This window comes from Acanthopagrus latus, chromosome 19 (genome assembly GCF_904848185.1).
Source record: "Acanthopagrus latus isolate v.2019 chromosome 19, fAcaLat1.1, whole genome shotgun sequence".
Classification (NCBI taxonomy): domain Eukaryota; kingdom Metazoa; phylum Chordata; class Actinopteri; order Spariformes; family Sparidae; genus Acanthopagrus; species Acanthopagrus latus.
Window position 1 is genome coordinate 8,523,753 of NC_051057.1, and position 22,571 is coordinate 8,546,323.

Genomic DNA, 22,571 nt, shown 5'->3' on the forward strand with positions numbered 1-22,571 from the left:
CTATAAATGTACCATTTATTAATGATTCTGAAGGATGACTGCTATGAGTGACTTGTAAATTCATATGTAATATACATAAGTTATGAGCAGTTTATAAAATATGGTGCAAATTCTTCAATTATATTATTAACAGTTTATAAAGTAGTTGGAATTGGCATCAACTTTTTTCAGCTAGGGCATTAAAGTGCTTCTTACACATGTGTGCATCAGCATGGGAATTCTTTCATTATTGCAAATGCATTAAGTATATAGATATAAATGTATAACATATTAATATATAGCATGATATGACAGGGAATGAAATGTATAAATCCAGGTGCTTCAACACATCTGTGCAGAGTCACTACTGAATAATTAGCAGTAATTACCTACAATGATGTAATACAACAAGAAACAGTGCTGGCATACAGTCAAATACGTGTTCATGATGTAAACTGTATCATGACAGCATCTTACGTAGGAATCTACCAGTTGTGAAATTCTCAGGTTGATACCAGTTTTGTCATTTATTCCCCCAACGCATCATTAAAAAAATAATAAGAATAACTGTCACTCAGCCCTTTATTACACTATCTTTGCACAAGTACACATTTAATCATACACATTTATGAAACTACCATTGATATAACCTTCTTTCACTAGAAGCGAATTATTGTTTTTCCGCCCACCCCACACCTACCCGCTCAATAAGGAGGGTTTTTCAGCACTGATGTCATGGGGCAGTGCCAGTGTGAAAGTGATGACACATCAGATAAAGATGAGCCAGACTGAATATCCGCTGATATACAGATGTTATCAGTATCATACGCATCAGTAAGAATACACCACAGTACTTTAAATACATTTTCCTGTTCACACTTTTGTGCTTTTTGCATAAGTAACATTTTGCGTGCCGAACTTTTAACGGAGTAGTTTTAACCTTGATGTGTTGGTACTGAATTGCTGCATGTTACAACCTTCGCTTGCATTTGCATTCGTCCGTCTCCGCCCCGTGCACTCTCAGATTTAGGTTGATGACACAGCTGTATTTTACCACATTAAAGTGTATCGAGCACAAACACAGTAGTTCTTTATGAATAAACTGCCCCCCTCCCTCTCCCTCTCCCTCATACTCCAACCCCTCCACTAACAAACACACTCCTCCGGATGAAGGCAACATTACCCTCCATTGAACAGGCGTAAAAATCCAATACCTCTGTGCCTGGCGTCCGCCAGACAGGGATGTGCAAGAACAGCTTTACCCATCAATTTTCTAATAACCATCATGCAATATGACAAGGAAAGAAAAAAAAAGCTAACAACACACAAGGATGGAGGTGAGATATCGGAACAGGGGGCACGTGATTATTGGTCTCTCAAGTAAAGAGCTGTCTATTGAACCTGCTGATGGATCCGAAGGCACGTGGTCTTTCTACGCCTGTGTGTGTGTGTGTGTGTGTGTGTGTGTGTGTGTGTGTGTGTGAATGATAATATGATAATCCTCCACAGTCAAACACATCCTCTTTTCACTCTCCTTTCAGCGCATATATATTCTTAATATACACAAGACACCTCTTAGTGTTTAAGTACAGTAACTCATCCTTCCAACAGCGTCTGGCTCCACTTACACAGTCACATGTACAAACCCAGCCTGTCTGAGCTTAGAGTTTTTCAGGCTTTGAAGGAAAGTCGGAAAAGAGCTTAACAGTCTGCAGACGAGCTCCAGAAATGTATTGTGCGTGAAAAAAAAAAAAATTACACTGAGTCATTGTGCTGAGGCAATAAGTGGGAATTAATGTGCACTGCGGTAGCTCTCCACCTCTTGTCGCTGAGTGATTTAGAAGAAGAGGTCCATGTCGGGCGAGCTTGCCCTTGGGCTCGCAGAGGAGCGAGGCAGCCTGCTTGAGGAGCTGTCTCCACGTGGTTGTCGCCACCGCGTCCTCAACCTTTCCTCCGCGTCGCGCACAAAGACGAGTTAACTAAGATCTGAAGTGGAGCGCACTCCTAGTACTTTGTATCTGTCTCGGTTAAGAGATCAATACCAATGACTCAACTCACTTTGGCCTGTTGTTGAGATTTCAGACATTCAGAGAAGGTAAAAGCTAAAAAAAACCAAACCAAAACAAAAACAATTCTCTGCGTACATATCCTTGTGACACTGCGTTGGATTTCTCCGCTGATTTTCTTTTAGCTTCAGCCCTCCATTGTCCATATGTTCCAGGCCCCTGCTGCAGATAAACGTCGATAAAAGTCATAAATGTCTTCATGTGCTATTTAAAAAAGCGCTGTGTGTAGCGGCTTTAAATGTTGCTACATTATTGTCGAATCAATCGTTATCCCTTTCAAGTAATGACTCTAAACAACCAGACTGTGATGGAGGTGAGTGGCAGCCTTTATCAGGCAGCAGTTGCTTGAAATGTGTCTCGTGGAGACTGTTTTACATCCTCTGGAAGTTATTTCGCCAACAGCCTTTCCTGGAATCTTTATCTTTCCTACTGTTTTGTGTAATAAAGCAATTTCCCTCCATGCCTTAAAGCAAGGCAGTAGACTTCCCACAAAACCCCTGCTGCTGATGCTTATTATCAGATGTGCCTGTGATCTCTGTGACTTGTCACAATAAAATGTTTTAGTGGTAAAAAAAAAAAAATGTAACTGGAAGAAAAAAAAAATCCCAGAGCATAGGATTTATAAAGGCTAATTGGAGAGAGCAGTTGGAGGTGTTTGTGTTCATGCCGCACTCGGCTGCGACTCGCAGGCTTCAGCAGAGAAATAAACTTGAGGTGAAAGTCAGTTGTCAAAGGCTCATCGCCTCATTGTGTCTGAGAGCAGCGAGGCTGGCCACTCTCCGCTGTCTCTGAGGCTCTTTTTAAACAAGACAGCTGGAATCTTACTGATACCAACTTTTCTTTTTTTCTTTTTTTTTTGAATGGTTACATTTGGCTCGGAGGATTTTCTCCCGCCGTCTCCACTTGTGTGTCCGGCTCCAGGTGACGTTGCGCTGGTACCGGGAGCTCTCCTCCATTCCCCGGGAGCGGCGGAGACACGCTGGTCGCTTCTGTACGGCGAGTCTCCCGTTCCTAAGATGTCCCGTTTTAAAGCGGATTTATATGGCTGCAACAGGCTACAGGACGGGCTCTGCTCGACGGTATGAAACGCTGAAGACGAAGGTGAGACTCTTAGGCTGCTGATTTCTTTACATTTAATTTATCTCCATCCGAACGCCGGGGCGCGTAAACTTTTGAAGCTCCGCTGCGACGCGCGCCGAGTAGGTGGCCAAATTGTCCGTCGTGATTAGACAAAGTAAGCCGACTATTTTGAGAGCAGATGCTATTTTTTTTCTGGTTATCTTTAGATGCTGTCATTCGGAACCCTGCCTTATCCTTGTGTGGAATTGTGCTGATCGACAGCAGCGACAGTTTGGTGCGATAAATAAAGACAGAGCAGGTGTAGCTTTAAATATGGTTGTCTGTAGTCACCGCCAGAGCGTTGTAGTCTATTAAAAAAAAAACTCCTATTGTTCTTGGAATTTTGTGCCAAACTCCCTTGTATATATTTCTATATTTACATATATATGTGGGGCTATAAGGGACACAGGGACGCGCCGTGAGCGCACAGATCCAAGGAGGCACAGGCACCGTATTTCCACATGCAAGTGTGTTGAAATCAATCAGTCATGCTCCGTGCAGATAAAACACACCCATGATTCCTTGTCATCAATTTCATATTTCCGCTCATGCTGGATTTCTATTATTTTATTTTTTATTTTTATTTTTTCATCTCATATTTGACTGGTGAAAACGACTTTAACGCACGTTCTCTCCGCGGTCCGGCTTTCTTTCTTTCTGTCTGTCTTTCTTTTCTGATGGTGCCACTGAATGTTGCGATCACCTGCACAGGTTACATTGCCTTGTGCGGGCGGTGACCAAGGCCTCTCTGGGCCTATAGAGACGCATAAGCATGGACTCATTGAGCCGTGTAGGGGCTTGTCCGGGCTTGCTGGGAGGTTAACCTGTGTGCCAAGTGTCATGACCTGACTCCAGCAGTTCTGACACCATCTCTCCCCATGCGCTCAATCTTCGCGCTTTTTTTTTTAGTCGTGTCGAAAACATACATTGAGTTTTGGTGTGAAATCATTATCAACGCCTTTCTCGTATTTGTACTTATTAACAGCACAATAATCCCTTGTGAGTTTCTTTTTCTTTTCTTTTGTTTTTTAAGAATGGCACCTTCGCACTGGAGCTACGCCTTCTTCCTATTAAAAGTCATTTACTCGGACTTCCCGCCTTTCCACCTATTTTTAATTTAAAGGACCCACTGAATGAGGCAAACTTACTTACATGATGGATTTAAATCACTTTTTTTTTTTTTAAACAATTACGCACCATTCTGAATTGCTGCAAATAAACCAGGTGCGGTTATAGGATCTGTAATAAAGAAAATTAAACCCTGGGGTGTTGCATTTCACCCGGTTCGGAAAGGATCGGCCCCCTGAGAGGACGCGGACACAAATATGTTCACACTTTTGGTCAAATTCCTCCGATTCTGGTTCACATTTTTGGTCGGCAGCCGGAGATATTCCTCCTCTCGTCATACCCGGATGCGATCACTCCTGTGAGACCACTAACGCCCGCATTTGTTGGATAATTTAAGCCGACTCGGGTGAACTCCACGAGAAAGAGGTTCAACTCCAGGCGATCGTCCTCCCTCCTGAGTTTCTAACGAGTCCCGAAAGAGGGATGGCGTGCGTGTGTGGGGATGCGTGCGTGTGTGGGGATGCGTGCGGGTGGGGGGGTTGAAGGCGAGGTTGGAGACAGGCTGGAGGGGTTGGGGGGGGGGCGAAACCATAGGTGTGCGTGGGTGGGGGTTGTGGGGGGACAAGCTGAGTGTGCGTCTCATCTAATAGAAGCCTCGGAGCGCATTATCTTCCCCGTCATCTCCGTCTGGGCGGTCGGTGCAGCGCCGTGCCGGGGAAACGTCCGGGAGAAGATGCGTTGATGCGGGCGGATATTCTCAGCCGTCCAGTCTAATTGGTGTGATTCATGTCCCTGTTGAGTGGCTGAAACCTACTCAGCGCCAGGGAGAAGGAGCGAGGGAGAGAAATACAGAGAGAGAGAGGAGAGAGTGGGGACGCGATTGGCGCCAGACCCGCACGCAGGAGTCTTTGGAAACGAAGGAATTATAAACAGGGCAGGAAAACACGGGAGGCGCGCACGGCAGCGGGTCAAAGTTTTCTTTTGCAGTAGTGGGGTTTTTTCTTCTCTTTTTTTTTCCTGCGGACATCACTGTGCCTCAGATTGACGCCGTGATGGAATGACACTTGGAAAAAGAGGATGATGGACACTTTGGCACCGGAGCTCCTGCTCACAAATCCCCTCGTTTCCAGCAGCAGGCGCGGTGCTGACCGAGCCCTCAGGACGGTGATCAGTCATTTGTTTTGAAGTGGCAGGAAAATCCTCCTCTTGATCGTTTCCCTCCCCCCTCTCCCCACACTACCCCCCCTTCCCCCACCCCTCTCGGTTCGCCAAAAAACAAAAAGTGAGAGATGGTGCGCACAGCGATTCCTCAGAGACTGACGTGCGTACTCATCACATTCCCGTTAAGGAGCGCATCTTAAAGAGCTTCATTCTTCATTCATGTTCATTCCGCTGCTCTGAACTTGTTGAACGGCGTTAAAGAGCAGGGGGAGGAAACAGGGAGCACCCCCCGCACGGCAAATGTAAGTTTTTCCTCTTGCTTGTGAAGTTTACTTTCGCTGTGCGCCGAGGCGAGGACCGTACACTCCTGCGTTAAAGTGTCCGGTCGTGGTGGTTGGAAGTCAACTTGGCTGTGGCCCGGCTGCAGCTATCTCTTTCAACGAGCAGAGAAAGAGGAGGGGCTGGGGGGATGAGGTGAGAGTTGTGCGTATTTTACCTCCAAAGAGCGCAAAAAACTTTGGAGACGTTCTGAAACCTCGCAGGGAGACATGTCCACATTTACAAACGCGACCTTGACTGCGTCCAAAACTTAACGCCGTCGCCTCGGGTCGCCTCTTGAGGCGCCCCCTTGTGGAACTTATTACCTAACGTCTCCTGTCTATCGCGCATAATTACATTTGTGTCATGCATGCTGGAGCCAATTGGCCTGCCTTTGATACGTCATTATATGAGCAGCCTATTACAGTCAGATTTGTTTTGGCACATGCTTCATCGCTTCACTCTTTGTCATGCCATGCAGATCTGCGTGACTCCGGTGCCCCTTCTTGCTTCACAGCCCAGCGGCTTTGACATGTTTTACACAATAATCCGTGGCTGTGCTCGCTCATTGGTGATGGTGCTATTGGTAGTGGCTGCAATCTGCATCACCCACATGTGTTTGCATTGGCTAATACCTGATAGTTTTTCTCTTAAGGACGTGCTTAGACGGCACTGTGCAATTTGACATTTTATAGATGCTATTCACAATCAACAGTCATTTTTAATGGACTGAGTCATCTGATTGCAGCCTGTTTTTTGTGTGTTTTTTAAAAAAAAATCATCCTGTGAAATAAGGACAGGCGATAAATCGTCACACTCTGCGTGCTTGTTTGCTTGTTTGCAGCCTCAGACCATATGGCTTTACTCCTGCTTATATTTCCAGCATGAGAGGAGCTACCTGGGCGAGCACATTCCTCAGGGCTAAAGTGGACATTTTGAGTATCCAGGCATGTCACTGTGGTTGCAGAATAATGTGCTAGCAGCCTTTTAGGAAAAGTGTCTTTAATAATGCATAAGGTGTTCCCGTGTCGCAAAGAGAGGCATGCTTGGTGGCGAGGAGAGGCGAGAGGGAGGGAGGGTGGGTGGGCGGAGGCGTGATCTTGTCTCACTGTCTCACTGGGTGCCCCGTGCACTGCTGTGTTATGTGGCGCTGGAGTAACTGACGCCCGAGGGTGTTCAGCTCGACTCGGGGCCAGCGTCGCCACAGTCACCCCTGTCAAAAGTGCTGCTCTCACGCGCGCAGAGTGCATGTGGCAGCTTCAGCAGCAGCTCGGGGGACAGGGGTGGGGTGGATGGAGTAAGCAGAGACAGAGGGAGTGATAGAGGATTGTGGCATGTGCAGCTGGTGGAGGCACGTCTGCAGCGGGCAGGGACCGGGGGATGCCTTCGGAGGCCTGACCTGTCTGGCTCCTGGATTGGAGGAGGAGGCTGCAGCTGCATCCTGCTGAAGGGATGATTCCCTCACGGCTCAAGGCGAACACTAATACAGCCGTATTTCAGTAATTCACCTCATTTTCTGGTTTTCTTCGAGCAGGTAAAAAAAAAAGCCTCTTGAACATGAGAAAAAACTCTAAACTGATGAAATTCCATCAGGGTGAGACACTTGTTATATCTGACATTGTTATTGCATGCGCAGGTAATCATTTATTACATCAGAGGTGGGAAAGCAAGCTTCAAATACACGCCCGGGTTTTGCTGAACAGGAAACAGCCAGACTATTTGTTTAACCCTAGAGCAGAGCTGCGGCTTTGATTCCTTCTGAGGCCACCCATCCTCAACACGGAGTCACTTAACCAGCTGTCAGCACTCCACCCATTTGCTACCTGTCGTCATTATTAAAAGATCATAAGCCTGCCGATTGAAGGCGGTGACATTTTAAGAAGTGGAAAAGAGCGCTAAGTGATGGGCTGACTGGGAGGCAAGCCCCAGGGATGCGTTATAGGGATGCTCGCCGCTCCACGCTAACGCTGGCTGTCATGTTTGCCGGGCCGTGCTCCACTCTCCATATGTTTATTCATGAGGACAGAGGACTATTGGCAGGTTGTTAACAGGGAAGATTAGGGATTCTGGAAAGGCAGGCAGAGAAATCTGGTGAATGGAGCACAGAGAGCAGGCAGGAGGCTGTTTTTTTTTTTTTTTTTTTTTCTGAAGCCGGGCCAGCTTCTATCTTTATCTGTCTTTCATCTGTTTCTGACTGTCTGCCCTCCTGTCTTTCTGCCCTTCTCTCTCCTGCGCTCTTGTTTCTCTTTTAGCAAGGCACTGGTGGGGAATACGAAACAGGTAGACTTAGAAAAGATGAAAGTAGGTAGAGACAGGACAGGAGTGGGGGTCAGAAATTGCCCTTGAAAGTGCATAAAATGCGTGAAATTAAAAACGAAAGGAGGGGAAAAATAGCTCGGACATCAGTTGTAACCTTGTAATTATTCCACCTTACTCTGGGCCGAGCACATCATTTAGAGCTAAAGTGGACAGTTTTTTCCAATTTGAGGACAATTTGTCGAATTGTGAAGCAGCCAGGCAGGTGTGTAAGTACTGCCCCCTGTGGGCCGCCACGGGACAATCGTGGGAGATTATGACCTTCGTCCCGGGTGAGAAAAAAAGTGGCCTATTTTGATCGAAGATCGACTGGAAATGCAGTCTGGAGGAGATGAAAATGTTGGCACCACACAGCCAGCAGCAGAAGAAACTGCTGAGCCAACACAAACCAGTGGTCGACAAAAAGCAAAAACGATCAATATGGCAAAACTAGAAAGAAAGGGACGAGAAGGAGAAAAACTCTGAGTCCAGATCAACAATATGGGCGCTTATTTGCCAATCCAAAATGCAAAGTGCAAGTTTGCTGTTTGATAAAATTCCCACCAAAAGACTTCCAAATACCATGTGAGCAAGAAGCTGATTACCTACCCGGGACAACATGTACACCTGCAGAAACTTAAGGCTTATAGTGGGAAAGGAGAGGCAGATATTAGACCCCTTCATTTGCTCATTGGATGACATGCATGATTCACAAGCGACTCCTCCTATAGTAGTAAAGAGCGGCTCTGGGGACATGCGTGTGACATTTCCCCCGTGATTTGGAGAGACACTCAGTGATGCTCGAGTGGCCCCGGGAATGAAATGCAATTGGACACTGAAGGCTGTTTGGAAGCCCCAGAGACGAGGCGGTGCGGTGGGTGCATGGGTGGCTGTTTGGGTGGGATGTGACGAACTCAGAAGCCAGAACAAACTCCCTCTCACGGGCCGACAGGACCTTGTGAAAGATTCATGTGTTTAAATATAAAATCGAGCTTGCAGCGCTGGCAGTTCGGTACCTACAGTCCCCTGTTGTTTTGGGGCAGGCTGAGTGCACACCTCAGTAACCGCTCTACTGTATGTGGTTTATATGGGAAAGGACTATGTCGATATGTTTTACCTGATGCTGCCCATAGCTTCTTTTTAAAAAAAAAAACAAAAAAAAAACCAAAACCTTTATTCTTCATAATCATGTGACTGCTTTTGAATTTGATCATTTTCATGCAGCATTACAAGCAATTATATCATTTCATTCATTCTTTAAGAGTGTAAAATAACAAGACACTTAATTTTTCACATTTAGCGTAATTCATTTGATAGATATTTGAATCTCATTCTATTTGGTTTGATACCCACACACACAGGAGGATGTAATTCTGGCTGGTTAACTTTCATGCATCTTCAGATAATGTTGCAAAGTCAGAGCCACATTGATCTCCCCCTTCGCTCCAACTTTAAATTGCTGCTTTTACTTTTTATATTTCTTTTTCTGTAGCTTGCAGTTTTCATGTTTTCGTATTTTTCAAGACCATCTTCAGTCAAAGGATCCTGCGTATTGTATCTACACTTGTGAATATGTTTGGCCTTCACTGTGCAGAAGCACAAAGTATCAAAGGATCAAAGTCAACTGCACACACATCAGTGGAGTGCAGAGTTTGATACTCGGAGGCCGTCGCCGCATTTCATCCGCTGAAGGAGGAAAGTTTCTCTGTACTTAAACTTAAATCTCAGTTTCACACGTGTATGTACCTGCAGGATTTTGTGATCACAGCAGTGAGCTTGGAAGGTAATTGCGACCCAGTGTGCAGCTTGAACGAGTGCAATGTGGAAACTCGCGCTTTGTAATAAGCAACATTAGTAAATGGGCTGAGTTCAGTAAACTTTAGTATGTGGTCAGTTGCTTAATGAGTGGTATGTAAAGCTTGACATTGTTTATTACCTGTTAAATATGTATTAACTACAGTTTATTTGACTATAAAATTAACCCTTTATTATTGATGGTTTTTCATTTTGGTCCTATAGTTAAACTTTTGAAAAATAAAGTCTTGATTTTCAGTGGGGGAAATTAGGTATTTACCAGGTATTTAAACTTTTTTTTATTCATAAACCGTATCAACACAAATAATTATTTAAAGCATAGTATTATTGGTCTTTAAACATGTCTTGGAGTATCCTTAAGGTTATTCTCCAACGATGCAACACCCAGGATGAATAACATTCTCCTCTTTCATATCTCCTCTAACCCTAACCACCATTCATCCATTGTTTCATCTTAAAATATCAGCTTCTACATGAACACTCTTTGTCTTTATCTCCATTTCCCACATATTTTAAGTTGTAAAATCACTGATAAAATGTGCTGGATAAACATGTCACCAGGCTAGTTAATGTGCCTTATAAGAATTCCTGTTCACAGTAGTCTACAAGAAACATTTTCAACATTGAATACAAAAGTTGTTTTTCTAGCAGTCATCCTCCCTCACACCTAGCGACCTCCTACTGTTCCTGTAAGTGTTTTTTTTTTTCTTTCCCTCCCCGCTCCTTGCGATATATATTCCTGTACATGGAGGAATTTCAGACTTCCTGTGAGCGCGCCTCCTCTGATGTCCTCGGACCTTGATCGATGGTTAGAGGAAGCGACCCGCCCTAAAATAAACCCATTTCTCACTTAAAATGCGCATCCACACTTCTCCCATCTGCTCTCCTTTTCCTCTCCCTCGCCTCATCTCCTTGGGGCGACGGAGGGTTATAAGCAGGGAGTAATGAGAGGAAGGGGCCGCCGTGTCCAGGACGGTAGAGTGATTATGACCCCGCTTTTGTGATCTCTATTGCTTGTTATCGGAGCCTCGCCAGCGCTTGTTGTCTCATTACCCATGACTTGAACCTCTCTGTATCCAGAGGTTGCACGTGAAGCTCTCACACACATTAACACACACACACACACACACACACACACACGTACACAGGGAGACATCGCGGGCCATCTCTTTAGTCTCCCCCTTAACACGGAAATATTATGTCTCTTAATGGGGAACAGGGAGCTCGGTGCCAAGAGTTCCTCTGGATAATTGGCTGCTTCCTCACCTGCTGACATCTCCCCCATTGACATTCTTACATTTTACATTTAAGGTGCTTCATTTCTTTCTCCCCTTAACCTCTTCCTCCTTCCTCCATCCTCTGACTCCTAATACTCGCGTTTTCCATGATAATCTTGCAGCCACATTTGTGGAATATGTTTCTTTCTATTGCTGCGATGGATCTGCATTTGTTGCACTGAAATTATTTGTGCATGAGATAGGGGCAATTTATTTTATTTAGATCGTATCCTGTATTTTTCATCTTAACATTTCATGGATTGAATACCCTCTGTTTCCTTCATGTGTATTTGCTGCCTTGTATAGGACATATTTGTGTACCACTAACCTTTCACCTCTGTTCTCGGGTGCTCTTTAAAATGATGATTTACATTCCATCATTTCCAAACGGCTCTGGAGGGAAATATCTGACTCAATTGCAGCTTTGGATCTCTTTCATATTAGCACCACACATCAGATTTACATTACGAGCAGGCAAATACAAATATTATGGCATTCCCACATATGCGACAGTGGCAAACGTGCCCTCTCAATGATGTTGTTAAGTATACAGTCACATCACATGCACATTGAAGCTCAATATATGTACAGATTATCGTAATCTGGAGGGTGTGAATTTGTTTAAATGCGTCTTCAGTCCTTGTGCTGACTCCTATATAGAGTGCCAGTGACATATTGTCTTTCTCACACTCTCACATTACACATAAGTCACCTCATCATTCTGTCGCAGCTTGTGCTCGACTGAGAGTGCTGCGTTTTTGCATTTAAAAACAAATTGGAATGTGGTATAATACAATTTTCCCCCTGCTTACCATGTTTTTTTTGTTTGTTTGTTTTTTTACTGATAAACTATTATTTCTTCTTCAATGCTGCTGTGACTCAGTGTCTAATCTAATCTTTTCTAATCTAATTATAAATGAAAATTGGAATTAATTAGCAATGACAACGCACTGTGCAACTAGCTGCCAATTGATCCAGAATGACTGGTTGCTGTATTGGTTAGCGCACACATGCACACACACGCACATGCGCACACACACAGAGATTCGGCTGACTGATTAAGCAGCGCTAAAATGTCTACTAGTGTGTCCCTCCTGTCTCTGACCACTGACTCTGGTCTCCATCAATCAGGCTGCTGTTTGCAGGCAGGAAACCTTCACACGCTTGTATCCACGGGCTCGGCCAACTGGCTTACTGCTGTGTTTCTGGTCAGAGGGAGATCATGGTATATGCAGGTTGTAGACAGACTAGTTTAAAAGACTTCATAAGGTCAATTCAAAAACAAAGTAAAGGACGAGCATTTTTCTTAAAATTTAGACTTCAGTGGGGTTGAATGTTTGAAAGCTCGACACCCAGCTATGTTAAAATAGGTGTTTTTAATTCAAGAACTTCAGACAAAAGGAAAAGTGAGGCCATAGTCTGTGATGGTTTGCAGATATAAATGGATGCTATTCAGCCTGGGAAGTAAATCACTGTATGTGATATAGTGCAGTTGCCTCTGCAATGGACAGCTCTACCACTTAAGAGAGGAAACTTGAAAGCAGCACAAGTCACAAGTCACAAGATACATTTGCCTGTTTTTATCCCCAACCACAAAGTGGGACTATATCAGGTGAGCCTGGCCACTTTATCCTCTTTGAGGATTTTTTTTTTAATTGCTCAATGATCAATATTATTCGTTAACCATAGATTGGGTGACTGCGTGTAATATGAAAGGTGTAGTGCCGACCCATCAGCTTCTCAATTCTTCTCTTCTCTACAAACTTTTAGCATCTTTCGTGTGGTTTGTTTGATTTTACCGCAGGCAACCTCTGTTACGGTTCACTCTCACCTTCATTAGTGTCTTGTCGGCGACAGCAGGCAGCTACCTGCCCACTGACAAAGTTAGTGACTATCTGGTGAACATAGCGGAGTGTTTAGCAGCTAAAACAACATTGTGAGTGTGTATGGACACAGGAGAGGAATATCTGCTGGCATAAACAACAGCTTTTAATAAAAATATGCTCCACAAACAGTTTAATATTTTACACGACGACAACAAGTGCATCTACATTTAAAGGTATATTCAATCTACCACATTAAGCATAAATCAAATAGGAATCGCTATGTGGTTGCGGAAAACAAAAGGCTTCTTTATCCTATTTGAACTTCTTTTGACTCATCGTTCCATCTGTCATTCCAGCTCTTGCTGTGAAGGGTGTGGGCCGGGTGTGAGGAGGGTGAGGGGACGGGGAAAGCTGTAACACTGTAGGATTGATACCGCTGAGTGAGATGAGGGTTCGGTGTGAAAGCAGCGGGATCCAATTTACCCTGATGGCTTCACTTACTGATTTTCTGTGTTTTGATGGACAACAAACACCAACATGGCACCCCTATCTAGCACCCATCCAACTTTCCATTCACACATACGCCTTTCACCCATGCAACGGCGCCAGCTAATGTTCTCTCACTGTCAAAATTGTATTCCCACACGGGAGGTATATTCAACCCCCCCCTTCTTCTGTTTCTCGTTTCTCCGCAGCACCAGATCGCCACGCAGGACGAGGGCCATGATTGACAGCCAGGCGAGCTGAGGAGACCCGTCACTCATCTTCCTATCAGCGTGTCAGAGGGCTATCTCCTTCTTGCCTCCCCCCTCTTCCTTCTCCTCCTCCTCCACCGTCCTCCTCCCTCCCTCAGTCCTCTCCTCTTATCTTCTCAATGGGCCGGTAACTGCACCATCCCTTGTACTGTAGTTATCCCCCACTCTGAAAAAAAAACATTTCAAAAAGAGACAGAAATAGTAAAGAAAAGCAACTTCTAAACTGACCCTCACTCCACCTGAGGGGACTTTGGCATGCCTCCTCACTCCAGTTGAGTGAGTAGTAGTAAGTGGAAGTAGAAGAGGGATTCCTTGTTTGCACACCTCCTTGAGAAGGAGCTGAGAGGGGAGCAGTCATGCGTTTCCATTTGGCGTTGACGCTGCAGGCGCTGTGGACCGGCGTTTGCCAGGCGGCCATGCAGCACTACCCTGCAGCATGGGGCCACTACGATGTGTGTAAGTCCCAGGTTTACTCCGACGAAGGCTTGACCTGGGACTACATGGCCTGCCAGCCAGAGGCAGCAGACATGACCCAGTACCTGAAGGTTTCTCTGGACCCCCCCAACATCACCTGTGGAGACCCTCCGGAGACGTACTGTGCCCTGGTGAGTACATGCAAAAGTGAAGAAAAACCCCAGATCATCCTGTTGAAATGTCGTACACCAAGAAAAGAAAAAAAAAATACACCGAGGCAGCTTTCTTATCTGTGTCTTCGTATCGCGTATCTTCTCAGGCTTGTTCTGACCCCACAGCCATGACAGACTCTTTCAAAGCTTGTGTGACTCAGATACGTTTTTTTCAGTGGCTGAAGAAACAGAAGTTTGTGCCCATTGACGTCATGTTCTGCTGTTTCAGAGAGCCACTGCTTCGTGTGCTTTGCAAACAGTGTCTGATGTGCTGTTCTTGCCGCTCACGAGTAGAAAACACCGTGTCATGTGACTTAACTACTGAGAGCACAAACCTCAACCCCACACATGTCAGAGTCCCATAAAAAATACAGTTCCCTCAACAGCTTTACTGTTGCGTCAATGTGTGTTTTGCAGAGCTGAATAAGTGAGTGGCCTCACTTGAACAATTCAACCATCTCACAGTGAAATAGTACACAGGTGGTCTAAAAATACAACAGCATGTATGATAACTTAAGTGGAGCACTATTTTCATTGACAATGCACAAGTTTTCTTTTTTGTTTTTCTCACATCTAGTGACACCTTTGCCTATGCAGTACTGTAAGTGTTCATTGCTTTGCTACTTTAACTCAAGCAGAGTGGTGTCAGCCTTCATTACTGGTGCATTAGGCCCCGTTCCATTTCAGTATATATTAATAGCTGTAAGAAATTAGTTGGGTGACAGATCTGTCTCTATTTATTTCCACCATGCTAGAAACTTTGCTCTGTAGGCTTACCTCCACTTCATGGTATGACTGGACTCGACTTAACTTGACTTTACTTGATTTATCTCAACTTGACTCGCTCAGGTACTTTTTTCACTTGACATAGTACCCCTTGAATCTAGGCAGGAAGAGTTTTTGTTTTTTTTTTTAAAGTAAGGAAACCTACTTTGTTTAAATTAAGGCTGAACGCAGCAAGACAAAAGACAGCAAAGTTGGGGAAACCCTATGATTTGAGGTTTTTGGTTGTTAAGTCAGTTAGGACCCAATAGATCCAACAGTCATTGGAAAAATAAAAGGAATAGAGAGCACAGACAATGAGATTATCCAGTGACCAATTCCTCTGACCTATCAGTGGTCTGCAGTGTTGATAGTATTGGTACTGTCCACAACTTTCGCCAAAGGAAAGCAAAAAAAAACCCCAAAAGGGTCTAAGAGAGTTGAGTCGAGTAGTGCCTTGCAGTGGAAATGAGGCATATTAATGGCAATGTTGGTCTGTCGGTTGGTCTGTTAGTTCACCATGTTGGTCCAGTATCTCCACAACTGTTGGAGTTGGTACAAACATCCACGTACCCCTCAGGATTGATTGTAATAACTTTGGTCCTCCAGCATCGTTATCAAGTCAAAATTTAATTTGTCCAATATATTCCCATCAGCCTCAGGTTGAATTTGTGCTAATTAGCAAGTGTTAGCGTTCAAACGATAAACTAAGGAGGTGAGCATGGTATGAATATTATACTTGCATGTTATTATTAGTTTTGATGATTATTAGATTAAGTTGGCAGTGAGGTTGTAGACCCTTAGTCCTGTTTCCCAACACACCATATATATCACATTGTACTTCTTGAGATTTCCTGAACTGGCAGCTGGTCAAATCATTATTGTTTGCTGTGAATCAAATAGAGGAGGAATCCAAATAGAGTTTAATGTATTACAAGAACTGCACCAATTAGCTTGTTTTCTTATTGTGTTTCACTTGAAGTTGTTTTATGTCCAAAAACAGTGGCAGGGTTTTTTAGAATAATGAACCACTTAGCTCCCTTTCTGTTTAATTTTACAAAAACAGAAACTAGGGGTTGTTGAATCACTGAGCAAATTGGCCACGAGCGACTTGTTCATGAAGGGTTCTACCATCACGATAACTTAACTTAAATTGGTGTTTTGTAGGATTAGAGGATTTTTTATAATTGAACAGCACAATAAAAAGCAGTGATTGGTTGATTGGTTTACCCTTTGAAGTTCATGTGGTGCTGTTGATTCTGCAAATCACATCGCAATCACGAAAATCACAAATTCCTGGTGGAGCTGAAAATAAAATGAGATGCATATTAGGTCAAGTATTTAATTAGCAACCCGCCTCCCTCCTTATTCCGGGTCCTTTTTTCACTTTGAAACTCACAGCTGGTCGCCTCAGATTAACGCTAAATGATGAATTCATTTTGGGCCGTCGTGTGTTACCAAGTCATCAAAGATTCTCTCAGAACAAATGCACTCCTCAACTGCCTCAAGAGCTCTTTTGATAAATAGCGAGATGTTCCAGGAAAAGTAGTAACTTGAAGAGTATAAATAGACGGTCGCCATCAGCAGAAAGTCAGCTGAGAGGAGACACAGAGGAACAGAGAGGGATTAACAAAATACAGATGACAAAAACAGCGGGCGAATGATCAAGAGAGAAGCAAGGGGGGAGAGAACACGGGGGAGACGGAGACTCGGAGGACTATGTGCAAAGCATACGGTGACTGAGGAACTAATATCTACTGCGTGGGGCGGGATGGAGGCTCTGAAATGTGAATAATTCAACATGTTTTGTAGCTAATGTGTTTTATTCATAGGACACATTATTCAGCCCGACATCTCTCAGGCACTTTTAAAAAAATGCTGACTCCCATGATCGGCCAAGGTTGGTAGAAGGCAAAGGGGAGTTGAGTGGGTAGGATATGTAGGAGGTCATAAACAAAATGGGGTCACCCTCCAGTCTCCCTGTGGGTGGCCCGGTGACCTCTGATTGATCCGCGTTTGAACCTGAAGCGCGTCTCCTATTTACTTTGCAGCAACTGCGGATGAATCGTGGATCAACAGCGGTCATCTGTGTCTGATGCTTCAGCGGAGCCATGCTATTTCTGGACGTGCAGTTGAAACTGGCTTTATTATTATTACTGCCAGCCTTTTAACAGTCTGATGATTGCTTATTGAATTAGTGGGGAGTTAGCGGCGCGCTGTCGCCCTCGTGTCTCCGGCAGTCACTGTGATAGGAGCGCTTCAATTAAACAGGCAGTGGTTAGCTCCCACATAACCATTTCCTCTCTCTACTGTACTGTACTCATCACAGATCACACGAACATCAGTGAAATATGACCCCTGCCGCTTGCCATAGAGTCCAATTCTCTGCAATTGGTTTATGTTTACCCCAGGCAGTAACGTGGCTCCAAATCAACATCGGAACAATTATCATTGATATTCCAGCTACTCTGGCTGCCAATACGCTGCTGCAATGCCAATAGTGGTGTATATTGTAAGTCAGATCATTGCAGATTCGGGGCAATTATCATTAGGCCGAGTTATCGGAGAATTTCATCTCTCTGGTAATTGATTTTGCGCTCGTAGAGGCGGGTGTATTTTGAAGCCTTGCGTCTGCTTCCTGGAGTGCTGAAGGTAACAGACACCAAAGCCTGACGAGAGGAGAGAGATGCAGCAGCTCGAGGGTGTGGTGCCCATATGATCGTGGTTATCTCAGGTTTCGGCCTTCATCCACCCCCCCCACCCCCCGACACACACATACATACATACATTCATACACCCACCACCCCAGTAAAGGCTTTTTATTCTCCTTCTAGCCCGGTGACCTTTCGATAGCAATAAGCTGGCATTCACTGAACTCTGGCACACAAATCTGCCATCATATGAGATTTCACTGTCCCCTCCAGTTAGACTCAGACTGGCCTTTAAAAGCCTGGACAGGTCGCAGAGCCCCAACCAGTTGATGATTGAGTTAGTGCAGGATGCAGGAGAGCAGCTCTGACTTCAGACAGAAATGATGTATAACGTGGAAGAAACTGATTCTCATGCATCAACTAAGACTAAGCGACAACTGTAAATTTGTGAAGTGAAGCTCAAAATTGTAAATGCATATAATTGTTACATTTAGAGTAGTTTGTTCTGACTAGCAAAGGGGAATGTAACTGGGTCGTAGTAGTTCTATCCTCGTCTATGTCTGGCTCCCGCCCCGCACCCAGACTCTCAGGGGAATGATCAGTGTCTCATCTACTTCAGTGCAGAAGTTTAAACTGAAGTATCATCCGCTCAGTTACTTTAACTCTCAAACTTATCAACCAGCATAAGTTTGCATGTGTTGCCTCTTCTTTGATGCACATGGCATTAAACATAGAACACCCTTTCTAGGTGTAACTCCATAATTTATACCTCATTTGAAAACCATGCTCGTGTGTGTGTGTTTTTGTGTGAACGTCCTTATGCATTCCCGTGCAAGTACTCTGTGTCTCTATTTGTGCCATCAATTTACAACCAGGAAACGCTGATGAATGCTGAAACCCGAGTCCCGGCAGGCCGGTGCATTTCATAGCCAATCAAATCTAAATGAGGAAACAAAGCAGATTAATGAAACGGCGGTGCAGCCTGCAGCTTTTTTCCCCCCCACATTTTAGCCCCAATGAAAGGTCATTAAAGCTGTGTCATGATAAGAATGGGTGACTTGCAAATAGTCTTTATTATTCTGTTGTGTTGAAAATGATATGATGATCTGAATATAATGATAGGAGATGGCCATGGCTCAGTATTTGGAAGGCTGCTGGTTTGATTCCCTGGCTCCCCCTGGCTACATGTCAGTCCTTGGGCAAAGCACTGAACTCCAAATTACTCCCGATGAGCAGGTTGGCACCTGGTATGGCAGCCTCTGCTGTCAGTGTATGAATTTGCGTGTGAATGGGTTTTAGGGCAAATATTACCAGGCTTTTTCTTAATGGACAATACTTAATCTTACATTATGGCATGTTACCTAATTGACTTCTTAATTAAGCAGTTAATATTAAAAACAATACAAGCTTGCTCCTTTTTGTGAAACAAGGTTGTGAAATGTTAAACAGGATTGAAAATACTGTGTGCAAAGATCTCATGTGAAGTGGTTATTATCCTTTATCAGTTATCGTTGGGCGTCCTCGGTGCTAACTTGAGACATCAGAAATATTAAAGATTGAGTCGTTGTTTTCTTCATCTTATTGTGCAGTTTTTGAACACAGTTAAAGTCACCCCTGTTCTCACCTGAGCAGATGGCACATTCCAGTTTAAATCAGCACTAGAGAAAGGGGTTGCAGCCAAACTCTAGTTTTTGTCTGTTGATTTTACCTTTGCTTTTAAGTGTTTTGGTGGGATTTTGCCAGGGTTGAGTTTTTGCCCTTGTGTGCGTGTTTTTTTGTTTTTTTTTTTACTTCTAAAACACCCCCTTTCCGCATGAGATTCTGTTACCAGATGCCACATTGCTCATCATCCCTACAACAGATTCCATGCAAGCACAAGCAGCACACATGACGGTAATATAGATGTGCCTTCACTCTCTCAATGACCGGCTTTATAACCAGTTCAAGCGCCATACAGGGGCTTTTCCAGGTGTGTCATACAATTAATGCAAGTGAGGGGATGCCATGGATTATCGTTGTGATATACCACAAATCTGACCTTTTCCTTTGCTGATCCTGATTAGAGGTCTCAGACAGACAAAGCGCTTTAACTCCCCCGTACCTCATCCGCCCCTCACTCACACACCGCGCCGCCTCTCAACAGGCTCGATGCTGACATTTTCTTGAGAACCGAGTGCGCTGTCAGCAGCAATATGTCTCATTTCATATTGTAACAGTCAGTGTAGGGGGGTTAGAGGAAGGCGAGAGTGAGAGAAAAAAAAGGCAAGGTGGCTTCAGTGTTGCCTGTGACATTCTGTCATACAAGCTTGTTTATATCGGTGTTTTTGTGAGGGGGTAAGATTGCAAAAAAACAAGCACAAAGGCAGCTTTTCAAAACCTGCTGATTGACTTTTAAAAAGGTCACATTCCAGGAATGTAGAAGCAATTAACGAGTATTGAAAAACTAATTACTCATTCAATAGAACTGTTTAACATCAGAGGATTAAGTCAACTTGATCCTTTTTATGTGTCTTCTTTCATCTAAGCCAGATCAAACCAAATCAAGAGTTCTATTGAAATTCATGACAGAGGCGCAGGGTACAGACACAAACACGCGAAAGGAAACACGTGTGCAATTCACAGATTCCCGTCGTATTGTTCTTTGTTTGATTACCGATAGCTATCTGGAGTGCCGAGCGAGGCTGGAGTTATTATTTCTGCACAGTTCACCAACAGGCAGTGTCTGAGACTTGACTGAAATTTTCACACATGGGTTTAATCGGTGCTCAAGGGAATTCTGTGTCTTTTCGTGTGATTTAATTAGTCTAATCAACCCTCAACACTTTCAATTTGGAGTTAAGGTAGCATACACGCTCCTAAATGGGTGAACTTCTCATTATCTGAGGAGCCATAAAATAACACTGTATTATTTAACCGGATTAAAGCTGCAGTCACAGAGCCATTGATGATGCAACCAGTATGGATACTGTCAATCACATGCACTGGTGTCATCAGATGGGCAATCATTAATCATCATCAATAATGAAAACAATATCTACATTTGTCGTCTGTATCTAATTTTTAAATAAAGTAAATTTTGCATGAAAATGTACAATAATTTCCAATTAGATGAATTTGTTTTCCTTTGTGCATGCTTGCAGTGCAATTGAAATTTACCCGATAAAACCAAAGCATTAGTTACACCTAGTTACACTTTCATGCAAAAGACTTACATAATGCCCTCGCAACATTGCGGATCACATTTCGACAGGATAATATGATGCATGGTCAGCGAAACAGTATGGTTAAGAAATGCAGGCTCCACTGACAGCGGCCTGTCGTCGCTCATCAAAAGCACTTTTTTTTTTTTTGTCCTGCTGAAAGCTGCATTTGAACTATATTTTGTTCATTCTAGAGAGGCTGTCTGAATCCAGTCCAAACCTTCCTGCCACAACAGATCAATAGGTCTAGAGACAAATGACTACAGGACTCTATACAAAATATTATAGGATACCTTATGGAAAGGGAAAGAAGGACAGGGAGAAGTATGGAGTAACGCAGTGGGAAAATAAAACATAGAACACGTAACCCAGGTGCAGGTGGTGGGGTTGCTGCAGCAGCGTCAGCACCTGTCCTCCCTGCAGCTGTGTCTGAGGCCGTCACTGTCTGTGTGTAGTCTCCTCAGGTCCACCCCGTGTCCGATCTTTATAGCGCATTTACAGCAACATTGGTCATTCATGACCTTTCACAATGAATTTTCACAGATCGCAGTTGATGCGGACGCTGCTGATCAGTCCCCTCTTCTCTTTAATCTGAACCCAGGAGCATAACAAGCTTTTATTTTGTAGCCTGATATATTCAACTGAAACACAACCAGTGCAGCGAGAATAGGTCGAATATTGCCTAACACAGCACAGAACTGTCAGCACGCATCTATCCACCCAATGTGAAGGTTATACACGCCGCGGTCACAGGAGAATCTCATCATATTCTCTCCAAACCATCCCGTGCTATAAACTTTGCATGAGCGCCGGGCACTGTCTGAATTTTTATCATTTTCTTATTTCCTCCAACCACTCATTCTTCCCGGTCTTCAGGTGCCAACCCAAACGCAGACTTGTCAGCGAGCCCAGGCCAAGCTCAAGAGAAGTCCATTACACAGGTGTTGGCAGAAAGTCCCACACTTCCTGTTATGGGCATGTTGTGGCCCAGCTAGTGTATCCCACAGTCTGAGTAAGACTGAGAGAGGAAACACATTTTGTTGTTGTTTTTGACGCTGAATTCATTCCAAACATTTGGTTTGATTTGGACTTGATTCCTAGACTGTTGTCTTTAGAAAACCTCCAGAATATTATGATAGTCACATTTGTGATCAGGTTGGTTGTGGATCGTGTTTTATGTGAACGTTGTGTTGTGGGGAAAAATCACATACATAATTGTAATGATAATTAGAAAAGTCCTTTGTCTTTTTAGTTCAGTTATGATTTTTTTTAAAGTATCTCTTTGATAATCATTACACTGTGAAGGATGATGGGATATCATATGTCTTGCTGTATCTTTGGTTGTCTTTAAAAACACCAGACATTACTGAGCACTATGATTAATATCAGTGTTAAATGTCTGGCATTTTTTTTTCCAGTTTTTTTTCAGTTTGCTATATAACTACTTTCCTATTTCTGTAGTTCTTCTCTTATTTGCTTTTCCTTTGCCGCCCATGTCCCTCCTTTCAAGTGGAACTCCTTCTGTTATGTCATAATTTAATGATTTTAGCACCAGACATCAGATGGTCATTTATTTCATCATGATCCTTTTGGTTCTTCACAGTAACATTTATGTTGTCAGCTTAAGCCGAGACAATCACCTGTTCCCCAGTT

At 43.9% G+C, this 22,571-nt stretch overlaps 1 protein-coding gene across 10 annotated transcripts in view; it reads left to right on the plus strand.

Annotated features, from left to right (window-relative positions):
- The window catches only part of ntng1a (netrin g1a), a 270,500-nt gene that overhangs the window by 157,317 nt on the left and 90,612 nt on the right, over positions 1-22,571 (plus strand). For 9 of the 10 annotated variants that reach the window (XM_037078806.1, XM_037078805.1, XM_037078798.1 and 6 more), the window contains exon 4: positions 13,620-14,284. In XM_037078806.1, the coding sequence (XP_036934701.1) occupies positions 14,036-14,284 (249 nt within the window). In that variant the 5' untranslated portion in view covers positions 13,620-14,035. Of the gene's footprint in view, positions 1-4,878; positions 5,696-13,619; positions 14,285-22,571 lie in introns of those variants that run through there. The other variant, XM_037078797.1, reaches the window with a different exon arrangement.